Genomic DNA, 23,690 nt, shown 5'->3' with positions numbered 1-23,690 from the left:
AGCTCTTTTTTAATCTGTTCACAGTCTGCTTTGGTGTTAACTAAGGGTATGTCTACACTAGCCCCCTAGTTCGAACTAGGGTGGCTAATGTAGGCATTCAAACTTGCAAATGAAGCCCGGCATTTAAATATCCTGGGCTTCATTTGCATGTTCCTGGGCGGTCGCCATTTATAAATCCCCTTAGTTCTAACTGCCTGCCTGCGGCTACACGCAGCAGTCAGTTCGGATTAACTTCTGACTGCCACGTGTAGTCACGGGCAGTCTGTTAGAACTAAGGGGATTTAAAAATGGCGCCCACCTGGGAACATGCAAATGAAGCCCGGGATATTTAAATCCCGGGCTTCATTTGCAAGTTCGAATGCTTACATTAGCTACCCTAGTTCGAACTAGGGGGCTAATGTAGACAAACCCTAAGTGGGCAACAAAATGGCAACTTACATTTATCAACATTAAATTTCAAGTAATGCACATTGGAAAAAAAATCCCAACTATACATACATATCCCAAAGCCCAGACAGAGGAATTAGTGGATCTGTTGTGGGTGTGTGTGTACAAAATTCATAAGCACTCTGGGTTTGAATTGTGGGTACTGGCAGATTCTCTCCAATACTGATGCCCAGGAAAAATCCACTTTCATAGAGGAGACTGGCCTTTAAGAGTATGTTTTTGCGTTTTGGATTAATGAAAGGGCTACATTCGTTAAATGAGGTGGCATAGGAGTTCCTAACATTTGCCAGAACCCATATAAATGATGGTTATTTTCAATAGCTTCTGGAGAGACTTCTTAAACCATGTTAGGAGAGAAGCCAACCTCACTGTCAAGATCTCCAAATGCAAGATGGAGGCTGCAGAGGAGTTGGGAGGATGAAGGAGTGATTTGGCTTGCCCTAATCATAAGGGTAAAAGTAGTTTGGTATTGGCCTGCCCCTCAAACAAAGAAGCAGTGGCAATCCTTTATTAGTCAGGCCAGGATCAGAGGATTGTAAACAGGTTTATTGACATTGTGGTCTCATTAACAGACCTCACAGGATGTTTGTGATGTTACAACTGCATGTTTCAGCTAAAAATGCTATTCATTATATGGGTATTCACATTACTAAATAACGGTTTAAGGGGAGTTGTAATAGATAAATATATACACTAACTTGGCTAAAAGAGTGTACATGTGGTTAATTTTTTGCTCATTCAGGCAAGGGTTTTGGGATCCACGGCAGAACGAGTATCTGCAATAAAGAAGCCCATTTACTCCATCCACCTCTAGGTCACTTGTTCTTTTCTAACAATCAAGAGAAAGGAAAATGTAGTGGCTGATGCCTCATTGAGAATGGAGAGGCCCTCAGGCAAATTCAAGAGCAGCAGTAACATCCTTTCATATGCCAGTTTTGCACTGACAAACCAGGTGCCTGCTCTTGCCAAGATTGCAGATGTTAGCCAAAAACTAACAAACTGATAGATAGGGCCCTGACCAGCTCACTTGCATGCAAGTTTAGCTCAAAATGTAGGTATTCATTTTATGAGAATGCGTTTAGTGTTTTGACCCTGTGAAATGGTTGCAAGTTGTAACATGCATTAATTTCTCTTGATATGTTGATATTCCAGGCCATACAAATTATGTAAATTTTGCTTTTTAACTTTTAAGGTGTTTGTTCTGAATTGGGAATTGTCCTCCCCACACATCTAGAGGGATTATCAAAATCAGATGGGCCATGAAGGAACATTGCAGAACAAAGGACTAGTTAATGGCCCTATCACTCATGGAAATGCTATGTGCAAGGAAGCTCATCAACTGGACTTGGAAGCTGAACAAAAGCAAAGTCACAGGAAAATTTTCCATCTCTTTGTTGTTTGATCTCTGACTGGGCAAGAAAGACCAAATTAAAACCATAGAGATCCTTCCGGCTGCCTCTTGGATCTGCCCTGAAAAATAACTACAGTTCAGTCACTCTTAGGCTCTAGATGGTAACTTCTTTGTGTGTATATATTTGTTTGCTTTAACCTGTAAATAACTCTCATTTCTTTATTTTTAGTTGCTAAATCTTTAGACAGTTTATTACAGAATTGGCTATACATGTTGTCTTTGGTATAAGATTCTGGAGACCAGCTGATCTACGGTAACTGGTCTCTTGGGACTGGAAGCAATCTAAATAATGCATGACTTCTGTTGCGTATGACCATTCAATCATAGAAGATTAGGGTTGGTTGGAGATAGTCCTGCTTTGAGCAGAGGGTTGCACTATCTCTAACTAAATTATCCCAGCCAGGACTTTTTCAAGCTGGCCTTTAAAAACCTCTAAGGGTACTCCAGGTACTTGGTGACTGGCAGTCCAGGTAGCTCCAGCTCTCACTCGGTATTGGGCTCTCTCAGCAGGGCCTGTGGAGAGCAGCCTGTCTGGCTCCTTTCCTGGCTTACCTGCAACTGAGCTAGGGGTCTGACCTCTTACACCTTCTGCTTTACCTTCCAATTCCAGGGGAGGGGCAAGCTTGGCCTGGCTCTGCCCACCTGGGCAAAGAGAGAGTGGTTCCTCATCCCGTGGCTCGGAGAGAGACCACACCACCTCACATCACCCACCATTTCTAGTAGCTCCTGTGTGTCAGCACCTTCTAGCTGTGCCTCTGTTCCCCTCACCCAGACCAGAAAAGAGAGAAACCAGACCTCTTACCGCTCTGAGTCTTGCGTGTTCCCAACAGAGATCTGGCCCACATCCATCCTAACTGGTGTTTGCACATGCTCAGCAGTTTTGTACCACAGCAACATCCATCTGTGCCTGTTTCCCTATTTCCAGTGGAACGCTGGCCCATAGCTTTCCTAGCTGTCTGAAGGCTCACCACTCATATTTTTTACAGATCACACACACACTGATGTATAGAGGTGCTTGGTGCCATATTTACACAGGGAAGCTTCTCACTCAATAGATAAAGGACTTGCCAAACAAAAGGTATCTTGCTAGAAGTTCAGGCAAGGCTGCTTCTTTTCATGGTTGTAGTGGGTAATAAAAGCCTTGTATGGTTAATATGAGAATGAACAACTGAATACCTACCTTTGATCAGTTGGTGTAAGAAATATATCTGCATCCTAATAGAACTAGTCTAAGGCCATGCTTCTTTGCAATATTTTGCCATTTAGTTGAAGGCATTTATTATGCAAAAACATAGGAGCACTTTGTCCCCTTTTCTTTCTTATTGTACTTTGACTGGTCTCTCAGGTTTATTTATAAACCACAGGCTAATTACCTTACTTCCCGTTTCACTGAACAAAGGTATGTTGCCACCTCTCCTACCTTCAGCAAGGCTTCTCGTAAGGACAGGACGTTCTGAATAAAAATGGTTGAAGAGGAAAGTAAGAGCTTCTCTGTTGAGCTGAGTGAGAAAGGAGCTAGAGAAAACAAAGGATTTGTTCAAGATGAGATGCTTAATGCAAAGGAATGCAATGCCAGCAGCCAAGAGGAGATACCAGAAACATGCGCGGTTGCTATCAATGCAGCAACCGTGGAGAACCAGGACTGTGAAGGTTTGAAGCCCTTTTCAGGAATGCCTAAGGAAGTGTTGCTTAAATTCTCTGGTCAGGCACGGTACAGAGTCACCAGAGAGATCCTCTTCTGGCTCATAATTGCATCTATACCAGTGCTTGTGGGTGCTACAATTGCAATTATTGCTGTGTCACCTAAGTGTCTGGGGTGGTGGCAAGCCAGTCCCATTTATCAGATCTACCCACGATCATTTAAGGACAGCAACAAGGATGGAAATGGTGACCTGAAAGGTGGGTGCTCTGCATTTTTGTAATGTTCAGTCTGTAGTAGCATGAAGCTGTAGGTATTACATATGTTTTCGTTTTCTTCACAATGTATTATTGGACAATCGATTAATTGCCATTTTGGATTTTGCTACATAAAAGATAACGGGGGGGGGGGGGGGGAAGAAACCATTACCAAATGAAAGCGTATAGGAGGAAATGCTGTTTTTAGCTTTTTGAGAGACTCAGTACGAGTGTATCTAACCTATAGAGATGGTGCCAAATATTAAGAAATCAAATGACTCCGTTTTTACTACAAAAAATGGTCAATAAAGACAAATACACACACACACAGCGAGAGCAAGAGAGCGAACGAACGAATCAGACCATATCTTCTATCAGGAAGTGTTTCTATGGGCAGATAACATTTGCAACATGACACAAAGATATACTTCTGATTTAAGAGACGGGGGACTGGTATGACTTAAGGACTGTAAAGTGAAATAGAGTGAGTGGAAGAGAAAAAGTACAAATTAAAAGAGAATGTCTTTCATGTAACTGGAGGTGGATCTTGGGGCTTTTTCATTTAAATTTCATTTACCTGCTTCTCAGGGTTGTGAGGGTTAATTTACATTCCTTGACAAAGGAAATAAATAATTAATGCATTTTATTAGAATTTGTGAATTGCAATATTCCAAAATAGAATGTTACATTTAATGAATGAAAGAATAAAAGGGCATAAATGATGCTTGAATGGGCATCTTTTTCTGTTTTTCACAATTAATCTTTCAGTTGCTTATTATAGAATAAAGATCTTCAATTGCCTTCTACCTTTTGCATACTGTGACCCAATACTGCAACACAAACATTTTAGGATTCTGCTGCTATCTAGCCATAATGAAAAGAAAGGAGATCCTAGTCTGTCGATCTGTGTAGATTTTCCAGATGGGCAAACTTAATTTCAGCAGAAACGACAGCTCTGCCACAAACACATTTTTGTCCTTGCAAACCAGACTTGTTTGTTTATTTATAGGTATCCAAGAAAAACTGGATCATATTGTATATTTAAATATAAAAACAATCTGGATTACTTCTGTTTATAAATCACCCCTGAAAGACTTTGGGTATGGAGTTGAAGACTTCCAGGATGTTGATTCTATGTTTGGAACGATGAAGGATTTTGAAAACCTGGTTGCAGCTATACATGACAAAGGTAAGTTGAGGTATGACAAAAAGAAAATTCATTGCTCACACATGAAATGTAGATGTACTTTTCTTTTTTAAATTATATTTTCTTCGTGTGTGTGTGTGTGTGTGTGTGTGTGTGTGTGTGTGTGTGTGTGTGTTTAAATTTGTATGTCTTGTGGAACTTCTTCTGGGGTTCAGAACATGGCAGATCACATAGGGGTTCTGAATAGGTTTACTAGCTTTCTGGTACTAGAACACCGAACAAACTTGCCCCTTTCCCAAGACCTCACTCCTTCTCATAGGGCTACTTTCCTTCTCTCTCCTCCTCAGAAGGGTGCAGAGGGAGATGAGTGCTCCATCTGGGGTACAAGCCTTGGTGTGGGGCTAGAAATGAGGGGTTCAGAGTGTGGGAGAGTGCTCTGGGCTGGAGCAAGGGAAGAGGGTGAGATCCTGGGTGGGCCAGGGAGGAGGTGTTTGAGGGAGCAAGAGGAGGCTTCAGCTGAGTTCAGAGAGTGGACTCTGGGAGGAAGTTGGGCTGTGGGAGAGGGCTCAGGGATGAGGCAGGGGGTTGGGGAATAGAGAGTGAAGGACTTTGGGTGGGACTTACCTCAGCTGGCTCCCGGGTAGGCTGGCATGTCCGTCCTGCTCCACAGGCTACTCCTTCCTGCAAGGGCTGTATGCACTGCCCCTCAGCTCCCATTGACTGCAGTTTCCAGACAAAGGGTGTGTCTAGACTACAGAGTTTTGTCGACAAAAGTGGACTTTTGTCGACAAAACTATACCTGTGTCTACACTACCGCTGAGTTCTGTTGACATAACGTCAACAGAACTCAGCAGTTTTGTCGACGCTGGTAAACCTCATTTTACGAGGCATAACGCCTTCTGTCGACAAGGTGTTATTGCATGTAGGGTTGCATCTAGACTACAGGGTTTTGTCAACAAAGCAGCTTGCTTTGTCGACAGAACTGAATGTGTCTAGACGCTCTTTGTCGACAGAAGCTTTGTCGACAGTATCTGTCGACAAAACTTCTGTCGACAAAACCCTGTAGTCTAGATGTACCCTAAGAGAAATGTGGAGATGGCGCTCAGGGTGGAGGCAGTGGGTGGAGTCCCAGTGGCAGCCCCTCTGCTTAGAACTGGAAGGACAAATCTCCACTTGTGACGATTGAACAGAGGCAGGTAGGGAGCCTGCTTTTGCTGCCAACTAGACATTTTGTGGCCTGGTCAGCTGTGCTAATTGAAGCCACCAGGGTCCATTTTTGATGGGCTGTTTCAGTCATAAACCAGACACCTGGTAACCCTAGTTTTGAAGGGATGAGTACTGATTGCAATATTGCAACCCTTTCTACCAATCTTGGGAAATTCTCCATTGGGTGGGAGCTAGGCAGTGGGAGAAGGATGCCTTTATTGCAGCATATGGACTCTGCAGATCCTCTAAAATCCACACAGACCTCAAGGGTTGGTTGGTGGAGTGAGAAGAAACTCCTTTCACATTTATGTTGGGGATAGGCCCTGTTTCCTTGTTGACAGGTTGTTTTTATTAGTCCCTGAACAATTGTCTGAGGGCTGACAATCACTTCTATCTTAGCATCCGTAAGCAATAATGTTTTTGCTGGAGTTATAAAATAAAATTGAACAAAGAAAATGGGAACTTGGGTTCTTTCCCTAGTGTGATTTGTGGCCTCCTTCCTCTGTTTAGACCTCAATTCCACAAACGTTTTATACAAACACTTAACTTACTACAAGTGAGCAGTCCCATTAACTACAAAGAGATTATTCATGTGCGTTAAGCTAAACAGTCTCGCAAGAGACTGTAGGAGTGGGGCCTGACTGTTTGTCTGTACTCAACAAGGTTTCACCAGCATAACTATGATTTTTGCCATGATAGATTATACCACTTCCTCAAACTGAATGACCTACACTGAGAGAGGATTTTTTTTGCTGGTATAACAGCATCTAAACTAGGGCTTTTACTGGTATAACTATGTTGTTGAGTGGTGTGACTCTCCCTTCCCCCTCATTCTTTACTGACAGCTCTGCTGTCAAAACTTTTGTGTGTAGACCAGGCCTTAGACTCTAAGCCAGTGGTGGCAACCTGCGGCCCATGGGCAATCTGCAGTCCACATCCTGCGTGCGGCCACTGGAGTTCCACCTGTGGCCCATGCATCCTATTTCTGCTCCTCCCCCGCTCCCCCCACCTCTCATGCACTAGGACACTGGAGCCCCACATTTCCTACTCCTTCCCCTCCCTCCTAGTACTTTTGGAGCACCGTAACACTGCTGATTTGCAGTTCATCCACACTCCTCCCTCTCCCTCTCGAGCTTGAACGACTGATTCACAGTACTCCAGAAGTGATGGGAGGGAAAGGGAGTAGTATGTCCAGGGCTCCACTGCCTCAGTGCACAAGAAGTGTGGAGGAAAAAGGCGGCGGTGGGCCACAAGTGGAACCCCAATAAGCCACAGGTTGCCCTCCACTTTCAATCTTGAGATGAAGGAGGGTCACTCATTGTGACCCACTCACCAGTCTTGTTTGCCCATCACCACTCTAAGCCCTTGAGGACAGAGGCTTCACTTAATTGTATGTCTGTAAAGTCAGCATTATTTTGGGGTCTAGGTTAACACTGTACATTTTGTGACTTGAGATGTTTTAATTTAATATTTCCCATATTTGATTTATAAGGTTTAAAGGTGATAATGGATTTAATACCAAACCACACAAGTGACCAACACCGTTGGTTTCAGCTGAGTCGCAATCGGACTGGGAAGTATGCGGATTACTACATTTGGCATGATTGTCCATACACTGGTGGGACAATCACTCCTCCCAACAACTGGGTAACTGAATGGCTTGGGTCACCTTCAAATTAGACAATGAATAAAAATCATAGCAGTGCAGTGAATATGAAACCATTGTGTAGGGGCTGCTGCACACAGTATGTGAACTCAAATCTTTTGTTTTGAGTTCTGCTTGTAATTTCTGAACAATGTGAATTAAGATATAAGAATAAGATAGGCAGCACTCTTTTTCTTTGATAGTATTTATTTTTAATCTGTTTTGATTTCTGTTCTCCTTTAATTTTGTTTCTAATACACTTTGGTATATGGTAGAACTGTTAATTAATCACAGGAAAGTGATTAAGGCAAAGCAAATTAACTAGATTGAATAAGTGACTAGTTGCCATTTTAATCACAGCATTAAACAATAATAGAATACCAAATTAAATGTTATGATTCATTTTTGGATGTGTTTCTACAGTTTCAAATACATTGATTCCAATTATAACATAGAATACAACTTTTAAAGTGCTAACTTTATATTTTTTTTATTTCTACTTTGCACTCAAAAAAATAAAAATAAAAATAGAAATTATATTTTTCAGTTCACCTCATACAAGTACTGTAGCACAATCTCTTTATTGTGAAAGTGCAACTTTTAAATATAGAATTATTTTTACCACATAACTACACTCAAAACCAAAACAATATACAGGCAGTCCCCGAGTTACGCGGATCCGACTTATGTCGGATCCGCAGTTACGAACGGGGCCCTTCCTCTCCCTGGTCTCCAGCAGACCAGGGAGAGGAAGCAAAGCGGCGGAACACGCGGGCAGCGGACAGGGCTGTCCGCTGCCCACGTGCTCCACGGCTTGGCTCTGCTTTGCTCTGCTTTGCCCCCCCTGTCCCTGTGGTCTGCAGACCAGGGAGACCGGGGGGGGGGGCAAAGCAGAGCCAAGCCGCGGAGCAGCGGCCAGCTGACAGCCCAGACACGTCTGGGCTGTCAGCTGACCGCGCGCTCCGCGGCTTGGCTCTGCTTTGCTCTGCTTTGCGCCCCCCCCCCCCCGTCCCCTTGGTCTGCAGACCAGGGGGACGGGGAGCAAAGCAGAGCAAAGCCACGGAGCCCGAGGGCAGCAGGACAGCCACGGCGCGTCTGGGCTGTCCCGCTGCCCCCGTGCTCCGCGGCTTTGCTCCGGACACCTGTGGTACAGCAGCTGGGGCGCTGCCAGTTGGTCCCGTAGCGCCACTCTGGGCGCTACTGGACCAACCGGGCAGCACCCCAGCTGCTCTGCCCCAGGCGTCCTGATTCAGCCACTGCTGGTCAGTTTCAGCAGCGGCTGAATCAGGACGCCTGGGGCAGAGCAGCTTGGGTGCTGCTGGGTTGGTCCAGTAGCGCCGAGGAGCAGCTGCGCTACTGGACCAACCCAGCAGCACCCCAGCTGCTCTGCCCCAGGCGTCCCCAAGTCAGCTGCTGCTGAAACTGACCAGTGGCTGACTACAGGAAGCACCTGCCCCGGGCTTCCTGGAATCAGCCGCTGATCAGTTTCAGCAGCAGACTTGGGGATGCCTGGGGTTCTTAAGTTGAATCTGTATGTAAGTCAGAACTGGCGTCCAGATTCAGCCTCTGTTGAAACTGATCAGTTTCAGCAGCGGCTGAATCTGGACGCCAGTTCTGACTTACATACAGATTCAACTTAAGAACAAACCTACAGTCCCTATCTTGTACATAACCCGGGGACTGCCTGTAAAACCTTAGAGCCTCCACATACACTCAGGTCTTACTCTTGTTTAGCCAATCGCTAAGACAAACAAGTTTGTGTACATTTACTGGAGATAATGCTGCCCACTTACTGAAATTGAGAACAGGCATTTGCCTGGCACTGATGTGGCCAGCATTGCAAGATACTTATGTGGCAGATATGCTAAACATTGGTATGCTTCAATTCTTTTTACAGTGCCAATATGTTTATTAAATATAATAAAAAATGAATACTGTACACTTTGTAATCTATAGTGTAATTGAAATCAATACATTGGACTATGAAAATATTTGTCATAAATTTAAATTGTTCTATTATTTTACAGTATGATTAGAACTGATTGTGACTTTTTAATGTCACAAGTGTGATCATTTCTTTTTAATCGTATTGGGCAATTTATTGGGTAGGGTGACCGGATAGCAAGTGTGAGAAATCATGATGGTAGTGGGTTGTAATAGGTGCCAATTTACTTGAAGCACAGATTGGCACTCCGGACAAGGGGAATGGAAGTGCAGCAACATGTTTCTCCACCACTGCCATACATGGCAGCATTATGCTATTTTATGAGAATTGAAAATTAAAAATTGACTGTAAAAATAGTCCTTTTTATTACTTTTGAAATTCTTAGAAGCAACTAAATTGCTTGTAAAAGTATGCTAGGGAAATCTTTGCAATGGGAAAATTGACAGTCTTTTAACAAGATTAAGCAGATGTTATGATGTTTGGTGAGCAGTTTTGGGAATTTGAGCAAATAAATATTAATATAAAAATATGAGATTGATGAAGCACAAAGCACAAATAGATCTATTACAGATGATACAGATAGGCATAGGCAGAAGTGTACTAGAGTAGATGGTTCACATATGTAGGAACATATATAGAACTAGTTATGTATTTGCCAGTTAAATAAGATGGTATTTATGGAAATTGTTTTATAGTAATGCGTGAAATTTATGATTTTGTGGAAATGTGAATTTATTATATTAATATTAAGAAATGTTAATGTTAAGGGAAAATATTTAAATGATGGTATTTTCTGTTCATGTGTTAATTAAAAAATAAAAAGTCAAAAATAGAATAGGTGGAGTAATACTGAACTCCATTTTATCTGAGTATGCTGTGAGCACATGCAGCTCTCATTGACTTGAATGTTTCTTATATAACCTCTATATGTGTTCTGTAAATTGGATTTTAAATAGTTATATGTATATTTACTTTTTGCATTTCCCTCCTTTGGAGAATGAAAATAGACTAGTCAAATTCAGGCCAACTAACTGTTATGGATAGCAAATGATTCATGCCTTTTTATATGACTATAAAGTTACTGTATAAATTACTATACATTGCAAATGCTCATAATTTATTAAGTAATTAGTAATCATTTTCTTATGTGATTAGGTGAGTGTGTATGGGAATTCCAGTTGGCAATATGATGAGGTGAGAAAACAATGTTATTTTCACCAGTTTTGGAAAGAACAACCAGATTTAAACCTCCGCAACTCTGCTGTGCAAGAAGAAATCCATGTAAGTATATAATCCACTGCTGCTACTCCAATGTCTGCCAATGCTGAAAGGAGGACAAGAAACATCTGATATGAGTTTAATCAGTCCATAACTTTATTATTGCCTGTCTGGGACTATCTGGTTGATAACAGCAATGCAGGTAACCTCATGTTTATTCCATAATTACCTGGGGCAGAGGGGTTATCATCAGCTCCCCCTCTTTTCCCATCCAAGTCCCGCCAGCAAATCCATTGCTGGGGCCTTACGAGTCATACCCCCCCAAGGAGGGTTCATGTAGACTATAAGAATAGGGAGTTGGCTCCCTGTTAAACCAATCAGAGGAGTCCCCAGCTACCCCCTGTTCATTCCTATAATGAACACCTTTTAGAGTCCTTTTGTAAGCCATTCTTCTGATCACTGTATATCTTTCCTATGGAATACCTGCACTGGACATCCTTCCAGTACTTAAATAATGGGTTGCAGCATTTGGCCAACCGTCCATCATGCCATGTGTGAAAAGAGCCCTTCTGAGAACCTGCCATGGAGTGGGTAAGGAGAACCCCTCTCCCCCAACTGCATACAAGCCAATATGGTGGTAAGGGAAAAATTTCTTCCCAGCCCTTCCTAAAAATGGCACAACTAGTGTAATGCCCACAAGAGATATTGACCACATCTGATATTTTACCACTAACAGGGTAGGAGGGTAGGTCCTGCTTCAGCTGTGGTCTATGTGAAAAAGGAATCTTAAGGCATCCAGCAGCCCCTTTTTAAATCCTGCATTTGCAGGGGATGTATCAGTGACCACAATACCCTTTTTTGCAGCAGTTTCACCCACTCCCCAGCAACAGAGCACTGTTCCCTTCATTCAGCTGGCCAGCCAGACATTCCCCACCCCGCTGCTTAAACTCCAGGGTAGTCAGTAGTACGATAACTGTTGTGTTTTATATTTGTTTTAATGCTTGGGATGTAATTTATTTATATACTTGACAATCCAGTGGTAAGCAATTCAAGGGTTAATGTCTGTGCAAATAATAGGCAATGAAATATCTACACAAATGTACTTGCTTAGGCAAAATATAAACCAAATATTGTAATGCTTTAACTATCATAGTTTTGTCTTTTTAATTAAAAAACGTAAAAAATAAGCAACATTCCATTGAGAATCCCATACAGTGCAGTATCACATCTGTAGTTTGTAGTACTCTGACCATTAATATAAAGGATTAATCATATAATACCTAGCATCTGGTTTCTACGCACGAGGCTTATTCTCATCTCAAAGAGGAACAACCAGGAGGAGATCCTTGGAAGTACTGTATCAGAGGGGTAGCCATGTTAGTCTGGAAGTACTGTGTTTACTTTAATTCATCAACATAAGGAATAAGTCTTTGTAGTGTGCCAGCTGAAAATCCAGGTTTATGCTGTCTTTAAGTGGCTGAACACTCTTTTGTCTAAGCAGAACATAACATTTTGCCATGATTTTAGAGTCCTTGCAATATCAACACCAAAAGCATATCAAAGCTGATTTTCAGCATGCATCTCTGTGTGCATATACTATCATCATGTCTTTGTGTTCCCAGGCTCACAAAATCAGCAATCATGAGGCAGACCCTAAAATAGATTTTTTTTAAATAATGATTTTTAGTCTTTTTAAACTTTTCAGTTTCCCTGTATTTTTCTGGTGTGGGTGGGTGGGTGTGTGTGGGTGGTGGTGGTGGTGTTGTTTCAGGATGAAAAATCAGCCTTTGAGACTTTCATAAATATGCCCTTCTCCCTGGCTGCTCAGGACCTTCTCTGCTGTAGGGTCTTGTGGAAAGGGAGGGCTCAGCGGAAGGGTAGGCCTGTGTCTTTAGTCCAAAAACTCCCGCACAGAGCTATACCCGGCCATGAAAATGTTGGGTTTGGAAGAGTGTCTCATTTCATTGTGGTCTGGTAGCACTTTATAGACTAACAAAACATGTAGATGGTATCATGAGCTTTCGTGGGCACAGCCCACTTCTTCAGATGACCGGAGTTATGATGAGAGGATAAGGAAACTTGAAATAAATAGGAGAAGGGAAGGGGGGGGGGAGGGAGAAAGATGTTCTGTTGCCCACCCCCCTACCTCTATGCATAAAGTATCAGAAGAAAGGGTGCTAAACCTGAGTAGATAAAGATCAAAGTCAGTGGATGGATAAAACAAAAAACAGGACTATGTAGCACTTTAAAGACTAACAAGATGGTTTAATAGGTGATGAGCTTTTGTGGGCCAGACCCACTTCCTTAGATCAAATAGCGGAAGAAAATTGTCACAACCATATATACCAAAGGATACAATTAAAAAAAAAGAACACATATGAAAAGGACAAATCACATTGCAGAACAGAAGGGGGATGGGGAGGGGAGGTAAATGTCTGTGAGCTAATGATATTAGAGGTGATAATTGGGGAAGTGTCATTCATGCTTAAATTTGACACGTTACACCTGAGTTGGAATAAAGATGCTAATTATCGTACCCATTATAAAGATAGCTTTATTTTGCCTGTGGACCTGGTAGCAACCTCACTGAAAATAGTGGAAGGTGGCAAGTAACTTTAAGGACACCCTTACTTTCATGTGCACAGGAAAATGAGAGCCAGAGTGTGGGTTTAGCCCCACTGACAGTAATAGAAGACAATGGGAAAGTTCATGAGTTGGTGCTTGTGGTATTTTAATGAAATGTTAAAAAATATAGACCAAAATTGTTAGGGGGTGTTAGTCATGAGAATTGGAAATGCTGCCCATCCTAGAGTGTCTGCAGAAAAGTTCTCTGGAATAGAATAGGCCAACACATTTCAAAGTGCTGCTGATCACCACTAGTTCTATCTGTATTTTAAGAAACAAGAAAACAATAGGTCTGTGTGTTAGAATGAAGCTCTATTTCAAAAGGTTGATAGTTTCTGACTTAATAGGAGAGCAGGGCTACTCTGTGACAAAAATCTTTTACATTCTGTGAGGATAAGCCAAACAAGAACAGCAGGAACAGTGCAAGCTTTGGCAAGGCTTGCCAATAATCAGTCTCTGTGTATAAAGGGAGTTGTCTCCATGGCCCAAACTATCCTTGGTGTTTTTTGTGCTGGTTCTAATTGAGAGCTTTTTATGCTCTGCACAAACTAAGTATTAGTCAATAGTATGATGCTGTTCAAAAAAAAGCAAACATGATTCTGGATACATTAACAGGAGTGTTGTGAGCAAGACACAAGAAGTCATTCTTCCACTCTTCTCTGCGCTGATTAGGCCTCAATTGGAGCATTGTGTCCAGTTCTGGGCACTGCATTTCAAGAAAGATGTGGAGAAATTTGAGAGGGTCCAGAGAAGAACAACAAAAATGATTAAAGGTCTAGAGAACATGCCCTATGAAGGAAGATGGAAAGAACTGGGCTCGTTTAGTTTGGAAGGGAGAAGACATGATAGCGGTTTTCAGGTATCTAAAAGGGTGTCACAAGGAGGAGGGAGAAAAATTGTTCTCTTTGGCCTCTGAGGAGAGGACAAGCAATGGAAGGTTTAGGATGGACTTTAGGAAAAACTTCCTGTCAGGGTGGTTAAACACTGGAATAAGTTTCCTAGAGAGGTTGTGCAATTTCCATTTCTGGTGATATTTAAGATCCGGTTTCATAGACATCCGGGATGGTCTAGACGGTACTGGATTCTGCCGTGAGGGCAGGGGACTGGACTCTCGAGGTCCCTTCCAGTTCTAAGTGTTCTATGATTCTAAGTGCTCAGATGAGACCTTTCTTTCAGTTAATGAAATCACCATACAGGCAATTAATATGGCTGCCTGTAGTTTTCAGAATTACTATGAAGGGACAAACAGTTCATTAAAACAGAGTATATATTGACCTAATACAATCAGGCCAGGACTGATTATATATGTAAATAATATATAATGTATATATTATATATGTAAATAATATAGCTGGAGTTAATGTACCTTAAGCTGAACTTGGTACTGTCTCCACAACAGAAGATCAATGGGAGAAATACTCCCATTGGCTTCCCTTACTCCTCAGACAGCAAGGAGTACCAGTGCCAATGGGGGCGCCCTCATGTACCATTTAGCAAGTCTTTACTAGACCTGCTAAATTGAACCCCAGAAGATTGATTGCCAGAAGATTGATTGATTGATTGCCAGAGCATCTCCTCTGGCAAGTGGAGATGTGGCCTTAGTGAATCTTTACTCTTTAATAGTTGAATTCCATCATATTTTTTATTCAAGTCCTAGCTTGTATAAAAATATTGTATATGTAATAATAATAAATTATAGGACTGGTGTGTAATCTGTTTTTATTACTTTGCTGAAAGATGCCATCTAGTACATAGTAACATTTACAGAGATTGCTACAGTCAGATTAAACTTTGGACTCTTCTGTTAAAATGTAAGACCATTAAAATGATAGTAATAAAATAAGCATATGCAAGTACGAGGTAATTTTACCTTTTGGTAAAGAAATCACAGTTCCATAACCCTTAACTTTAGTAATATTTTTTTCATTTTCCAGAAGATAAACCTGAATCCTTTTCATATCAGTTAAATGAGAGAGCAGGTCTATTAAATGTTATTGTGTAAAAGAAAAACAGCGTAAAAAGTCTATGTAGAACAATGTGTTCGGTCTGCAGACTTGAGGAGTGTATACCAACAATGGGGCTCTGCAGAATCAGCTTCTTTTCACTCTGTTCCTCATGATTAGGTATTTACAAATTACTGTAAAGCCTAGATTCTTTGATGGACCAGATCAAAGGTGACTTTCTGAAATGTACAAGGAGCTTTTCCTGTCCCCCGTCCCTTTTGAATGCGTGGGGTAGTCATGGCTGCATGTAGTATGTAGTATGTATTTAATAATTGTGTTCACCGTATTTGTAAATTAATATCTGACTCATCAAAAATTATTTCCGTTTTATGTTTAGAATATTATCAAATTTTGGCTTGGGAAAGGCATTGATGGATTTAGTATCAGGGCTGTTAAATTTCTTCTAGAAGCAACACACCTGAGAAATGAACCTCAAGTGGATAAATCCCAAAATCCGGTAAACACTTTTTCTGCTTGAATTGGTCTGCTGCTTCTTGTCTTTGGAAATGCATTTATCACTAATAAATTTTCCCTCTGAATTGCTAATGGAGACACTCTTTTTGTTGTTGTTTTTTCTGATTAAATTACTGTGAAATGTGTATAGATGAGCTTCAGAAGTATGGAAACTGCTTTCAGTGGGACTGTGGGCCCAATAAAGTCAGGACATTATGCCAATATTGAAAGGCAATGATATTACTGAGTTGACAGAAAAGTGTACATCTTGTTGACTTTGCAAGTCAATACAAGAATCTCATTTATATTGCTCCTGCTTAGAATCTGATATTCAGCAACATCTACTGTATGTGTCATGATCACTGTGTTACGGATTATTTCTCATTACAGTGATGCATTCCCCAAATATTTAACACCTCATCTAGCACAGCATAACTTAATGAAGATGCAACTCTAAAACTGTGCCATTTGTTATATTTAAATGAGTCACTATTTCAGATAGGTATTTGGCGGAAAAAAACCTATATTCCCCATAGGGCCACAATACTTACTGTTGATACTCAAAATGAGTGGTACCCTATTTTGTGACCAGTCCCACTGAAATCCTCAGGGAGCAAAAATCTAGGTAAAAGTGGCAGAATCAGGGCCTCATTAATCAAAATTGGTATCTAGAAAGCAGGGGTTTGGGGCCTGTAATCCCTCAGTAGTCAAGCCAACTTCAGGGCAGGGGAAAGGCCAGAAGTTTGGGCTACCTTGTGTATTCTTTGCAGCACCACAGTTTCAGGGTGCATCTACACAGCAGGGCTTAATTCGAAATAAGCTATGCAAATTGAGCTTCATCAGTTGTGTACCTTATTTGGAAATAGCTTATTTCCAAATTGGGAACATCTACATAGCACTTGTTTCAAAACAGAGAATTCTTCCTCTGACTTCCCTTACTCCTTTTACAATGAGGGTTACAGGAGTTGGAGAAAAGTCCTCCAGCTTGACAATATTTCAACATTATTTTTAAATAACTACCTGCTGTGTAGACGTGGACTAAGTTATTTCAAAATAATGTTGCTGTGTAGACGTATTCGCAGTGAACATGAAAAAATAGTAAGTAATATCATTATGTCCCTCTGTTTGCTATCAGACCTAAGTAAAACATTATCTGAAGTAGTGCACTGTCCTTTGAAAAACTCTGAAAAGTGTAATTCAATAAACAATAGGAGGGCTAATTCAAACTGTTGCATTTTTCTTCAAGGAGAGTATCTCAGTATATTCTGAGCTGTATCATGATTACACTACCACCCAAGTCGGCATGCATGACATCATCCGCAGTTTCCGGCAGACCATGGATAAATTCAGCATTGAGCCCGGCCAATACAGGTAACTTAGTTTATTAGCATAGCCATATATATTTTCCCTCTAATGTTTAAGGCACAATTTCACCAGTGGATATTACCCCAGGTTTGTTGGGGTAAAATGCTTCGTAAGAATACCAACCAGTAATAATTACGTAAATATATAATGTATATAAAAAGAAAAGCAAATTCTTTTCAAAGACAATGCTAAATTATTAGATATATCAAGGTTCATTCTGATTCTATGTAATTCTGATTAATCTCTGAATTTCACTTTTCTTTTTTCAAAGAACTTACTTGTCTGCTCTCTTGTAGGTTTATGGGAACAGAAGCCAATAATCTGCAAAATGTTGAAGCAACCATGATGTATTATGGAACGTCTTTTATCCAAGAATCAAATTTCCCCTTCAACTTCTATCTAATTAACATGGAAAACCTCTCAGGAAATAGTATTTTTGAAATTGTATCTTTGTGGATGAAGAATATGCCCAAAGGAAAATGGCCTAACTGGGCGGTAAGAGTTCAGACATGTAATGGCATGTTCTTGCTATAACAGCAAAGCTCTCACTGGAGTAATATCAAGCCCAAAATAACTGTAGCTGTTGTATCTTTTGGAATCTACCATTATGCACTACAGCAATGGCCACAGTGGTCCCGTGTGATACAGGCGTGTGATAGTATTTTTTCCTAAATATAAACAAAATCAGCAGGCACACTGCTTTATACTTTCAAGGTAATATTCTACTCATCTTTCTCTGGCCAAAAAGGTTTGTGCCACAAATGATGTGAGGTTTGGGAAAAGGGGACAGAATCCACTTCCAAACCTTCAGGCAAGTTTGAAACAGCGTCACACTCCCTCCATGTCTGCTACTCTAACTGTTGGGTTAGAATAGAGGCCTTGACGCTATGCACTTTCTACATAAGGGATTGGACTCTACCTAACTGTGCATAAAGTGGCTATACCATCTCTCTTTTCCCACATGTTGAGGTGTACTGCAAACCAAGCTGCCCCCAAGTATGCCTGCTCCTTGGATGCCAACCTCTAGTTGAGTGGCAACACCATAGTTCCAAAGTGCTAAGAGGCTGCCACTGCCTAGGTTAAAATGGATGGATGCCACACTCATAAAACCAGCACCCTGCAGCAGAAAAAATAATGGTGTAGTCAGCAAAGACATGAGAACTGTAACACAGGGTATTTGTGTTAGAATGGAAGACATTGTTGGCTGGGATGCTAATATATCAGCATTATTTACTTCTGTTTGTCATGCTGTTGGCAGTATTTCCAGATTTCAGTTGTCAGGCAGAAGATTGTACTGATATCAAAATACTCAACTATATTCCCTTGAAGATATGAAAGTGAAAGAAATAGAATAAATGTAATCTTTTGTATTGTAGGATTTAATGTAGAAAACCTTTGAAAATATAAAAGATAACGCAAAATGGATGTGATTGATCAAAGGATGCTTTAATATATCAATGCACCCTCAGTTTTATAATTAACATTTTATTTCATTATATAAAAGGGATATTTTGGAATATGATGATTTCCTTCTGCATGATAATGCAACAGATTTGCTAATGTTATATTGTACAGAGCAATATCTCTTTGGAGGGGAAAAGCAATAATAAAATGGTTATGCTTTTGAACACACTTACCATAAAGCATGTAAATACTTGGCCAAAACAATGGAAATATATGTGAAACTTGGCCAACTAGCTACTCATGCTTTTAACACACACCATTTTACAAGAAAACATTGAGCCAGATTCTGATCGGTGCTGGGCCTGTTCTGTGGAGCAGAATTTTATTAGTTTAAATGAAATTACTGTATGTTTACATTGATGTAAATAAACAGAACTTGACAGTTTTTGTATTATGGCAATATCATATGGACATATTTAGTCTTAGTATGGGCCTTTATTCTTGTATTTTACTATAATCAATTATTTTTGTTTAGGTTGGAGACCCTAACACTGTTCGAATTACATCTCGGTTTGGAAAAGAATACACAAATGTCATAAACATGCTCCTTTTAACCCTTCCTGGGACACCTACAACTTATTATGGTGAAGAAATAGGAATGGAAAATACCGCATCTGAAAATGTGAGTGAATGACTTATCAATGCATTATTAATTCTCAGTGTGCAAATTTTCCAACAAAACAGTAACTTTTGTTTAAATTAAGCAAATATATTTCTCATTCCACAACAGTCCTATTTCTAACACAATCATTTCCCAGTGAAAGGGAAGCAACCACTTGATTATTCTCATTATTATCTCCATGAAAGGTCGACATTGAGTGGGAGCATTCTGAATGGCAGATGTTTTTCCTTTATTGGTTTCTTAGTTCTTTCTTGCAGTTGGCTGGAGTGGGATTAGCCTTAGCTGGTTGGGTGAGTGAGTGTGTGTGAGAGCCAGACTAGCTTCATCCCCCTGCACAGAGCTATGTAATTTAGAATGAGACACAATCTTAATGCCTTGGTTTCTCCACCTGTACAATGGGGGTACTACTTCACAAGGATATTCTGACTCCTAATATCCTATTTGTAAAACACAAATACATGCATCTACATTAAATTGGTACTCAATAAATGGCTAGTGCCTACATTCGTTGTGCAGCATGTTGTGAAGATGGTAAGCAGTATATTCAGTGGTGATGCTCAGTATGTTGAATTGCAATTTGAAAAGGTGGCTAGTTTAATTACGGACTTTTATAGCAAGATTGGCATATAAGCACCTGTCCAGGGTGGTGCCCTTCTAGAGAGGTATACAGCCTCTTTCAATGCCCCCAGATGCATTGGGCCTGAGCTGGATAGAGTCTTTTGGCGTGATGACCAAAGTAGCTCCTACTATACCCTTTGATACCATATACTATCTTTAGCTTTACTGGAGGGGGGGGGGGGCAGTGGGCAAAGGAGCCTACTATCCCATTTTGGGAGAGGTAGCCCTACCATTGCTTTTATCCATATGCAGTCCTTGTGGCTAGGTCATCTAGGGCTGGATAATTACATGTTCTGTACAGGGTGTGAGGGGCTGAAGCTACGCTGGCTGTCTCTCACGGTCACTAACCGAGCCAAGGCAAAAGATTGTTTAACTGGGTCATCGTTTAGAATATTAATGAGGATGTTTTTGAATGGTGCCTGATGCTCTTATTTTTAGGCAACCTTTCCAGAGAAATCACCCATGCAGTGGAATGGCAATCTTCACGCCGGCTTCAGTGAGGGCAACATAAGCTGGTTACCTGTGAATCCAGACTACTATAATTTAAATGTTGAAGTAAGTATTTAAATTAAGCACACAATCTCAGAAAAGCTAGTGAAGCTCTAGTTTGTTTTGCTTAATGGAATGTGGCAGTTTAGGCAAGTTAAAACTAAAACTGAGAAAAAGCAAAGTGGTGGAAGAAAGAAATGCTAAAAAAAAAATCTTATTTGCAACAGAAAATTTAACCAGAATAAACCAGAATACCACAGTTGTCAAATGTAGGTCTTTCTAGTCTAATGCATTTAATCTTTCAACATTAATCTGAAATGTACCATTTAGATTAATACAAGCAGGCTTTGTTACATGTAGCAGGAAAATAAGACGAATGCATTTCTATGTTTGCATATGTTACATTGTCTAAGATCGAACTTGGCAGTCTTCATTACACGAAGTGAGTGAAGTACAGGTATTGTTGCTCTACAACAATAAGGAAGAAACAATTGAGATTAATCTCTTGGGGGTTGTTACTGGGGGTTGTTACTGAAGTAATTGGGAGCAAGATCAAGTCCTTGATGCTGAGTGCTCTGACTTCTTGGTAAGGAATGCTTTGCTGACAAAACGAATATGAGGCACAAGAAAAGAGCAAAAAAAAGTTGTAAGAAAAGGACACAAGGCTATCATCATTGGTGGAGTAGCACAGGTGGACAATATGGGGAGAAATAGGGCAGATAAGTATATGGAGAGGCAGAATTGTGATGGTACCTAAAGTCTAAGGACAAAGAGCTTCAATCTGAATCTGGAAGGATTTGCAGAGGGGGCTAAGAGTCAGAAAAATGGAAAAAATAATCATAGCAGAGGTGGTAATCACTTCTGTACTACAAAGTACCATAGTCATTTCTTCCTCATTAAATGCTGAAAATATTAGTATGACACTTTTTTTTTTTTACAGGCTCAAAAGACTCAACGTAACTCAACACTGAATCTGTATCGAGAGCTTAATTTACTTCGCAACAATGAGCTGCCCATTCATAGGGGATGGATGTGCTACATTTGGAATGACAGCAATGTTTTTGTATATCTGAGGGAATTAGATGGATTAGACACAGTCTTTATGATGGTTCTCAATTTTGGACAGGCATCAATCACAGACCTGAAAGCTGTAGTTTCTGAGATTCCATCTGAAGCTACCATAAGACTAAGTACTGATTTTAGCAATATTGGTAAGGTTGTAAATACCAAAACAATTAAAACTGAAAAGGGGGAAGGAATTGTCCTGGAGTATAAAACAAGGAAGCAGATTCATACTATGGTAGCTTTCCAAGCCCAGTGTTTCGTGTCTGAAAAGGCATGTTATTCTAGTGCCTTGAATATACTCTACATGCATTGTTAAGAGCTAGGGCATGCATATAAAACAAAATTTCTTACATTTAAGGCAAGAAGTGTTGACTTGTAGCAATGGCTTTTTAAATTTGCTGGCTTGTGTATTGAGTGACCAGTAGTCCATAAACAAAACAATCTGTTTTAATTATGTCTGGGCTCTCTTATTGGTGTGTGAGCAATGGCGGTAAATAGAGAGAAGAAGGTGCTTAACTTAAGGGCAACCAACTCACCTGAATAAACCACAGATGCTGGAACTTCTACAGCAGGGCTACTCAACATGTGGCCCGTGGTGCAGTTTGAGTGTACATGTGGCTCAACACGTGGTCCGCACGTGGGATCCTTTGAATGTGGCCTCCACTAGGAACACGCTCCACAACGGCGAGAAAATATAATGGTCTTCTGTTAATGTGTGTTTTAGTAGTTAAAGTCCTGGACTGTCATTGCTCTTTAAAAGTGTTCTGAAGTAGAGTATTTGGAGTTCAACCAGGGCAGTGAACTCCAGCAACATACGTCCAGGGCAGGCCGAGCCCATCAACTCCGGCTTTTCTCAGTGTCGGGAAGGAGGTGGTGGCATAGTGGGGAGGAGTGCTGGATTGCCTGACAGTGGAGTTGTAGTTTGAGAGGAACCCAAACTGGGGGCTGCTGCCATGCAAATGTCCTGTCTCGATACCATTGTCACAGTTGGGACTGGTGCCGCGGCCAAGGACGGTGCGGGGACCATTCTGGTGTTGAGGTCAACAGTACCTGAGTCATGTGATGACGACTTCTGACGTTCAGTGTCCGGGCACTAGGTGCCATGACTACAGCATGGTGCTGCCTGGCATCATACTCTTTAGCCAGGCCCAGTTCCAGTGTTGGGGAGGAGGTTAATTCAGTGAGGTCCCTTTAGGCCTTGAAAGTGTTTGGTGTTGAGGGCTCCAGAAGATCCTCTACTAGGCTTGTGCCTCAATGTGGGCTGCAATGGTCCGGGTGCCAATCCTGCTGGTGCCATGTGCCTTGCCTGAGGGTGCACAGATGGTACTTGCCTCAACAGAGACCTGCCCTGACTAGGTCTCCGTTTCTTCTGAGGCATTGGAGACTGGGACTGGTGCTGAGGCCTTCGTGGCACTGGAGAGGCAAGCAACTGGCTAGGTGCCTCATGCACTGAAGCGGGTGCACTCTGGGTTGCTGGTGCCGGACGAAGAGTCACTTCCTTAAGGATAATCTTCAAAGGAGACTCTCTCACTTGGTGCACGGTTTGAAGCCCTTGCAGATCTTGCACGATTTGGACAGATGAGCTTCTCCAAGGCACAGGAGGCAGGTTTTGTGAGGGTCCCCAAAGGGCACAGGCTCCTGGCACTTCATGCAAGGCATGAAGCCTTGGGGCCCAGACATGCCCTGTCACACGTGCCAGAGACACAAAGTGAGCCCCACGCCTAAGTAACTACCACAACTATTTACAACAAGATAAGAAACAATCTAGAAAAATACTAGCTAACACTACAAAGAACAGGTGAGAACTGCGAGGAGTGCTTGCAAGGCAAGAGCAGAGCACATTCCAAAAATTCTCACAAGCAGAAAGAAGGAACTGGTGGAGAGGCAGCAGGGGTATATATTAGCCAGGGGGCTCCCCTGCTGGCCCAACGGGTACTGCTAAGGAAAAAACTTCTGACGACACGTGCTTGCAGTACACACACCTACATGGAATACACATGAGCAATCACTTGAGGAAGAACAAAATTTATTGTGTGAGCTCCATAACAATAGACAAGTTTATGAAATTTCA

The 23,690-nt window shown here is 41.4% G+C and overlaps 1 protein-coding gene across 1 annotated transcript; it reads left to right on the top strand.

Moving 5' to 3' along the window:
* Positions 1–2,270: 2,270 nt before the first annotated feature.
* On the top strand, positions 2,271–22,070 carry SLC3A1 (solute carrier family 3 member 1). The gene is made up of 10 exons (XM_075925418.1): positions 2,271–3,757; positions 4,764–4,943; positions 7,600–7,754; positions 10,853–10,978; positions 15,881–16,000; positions 17,243–17,367; positions 17,658–17,856; positions 19,301–19,447; positions 20,504–20,620; positions 21,495–22,070. The coding sequence occupies exons 1-10, from the start codon at positions 3,322–3,324 to the stop codon at positions 21,933–21,935; spliced, it is 2,046 nt and encodes a 681-aa protein (XP_075781533.1). The 5' UTR covers positions 2,271–3,321; the 3' UTR covers positions 21,936–22,070.
* Positions 22,071–23,690: the final 1,620 nt, after the last annotated feature.

The sequence above is a fragment of the Pelodiscus sinensis genome, chromosome 3 (genome assembly GCF_049634645.1).
Source record: "Pelodiscus sinensis isolate JC-2024 chromosome 3, ASM4963464v1, whole genome shotgun sequence".
NCBI classification, from domain to species: Eukaryota; Metazoa; Chordata; order Testudines; family Trionychidae; genus Pelodiscus; species Pelodiscus sinensis.
Note: the sequence above shows the minus strand (reverse complement) of the source record. Positions and strands in the feature narration are given on the sequence as shown.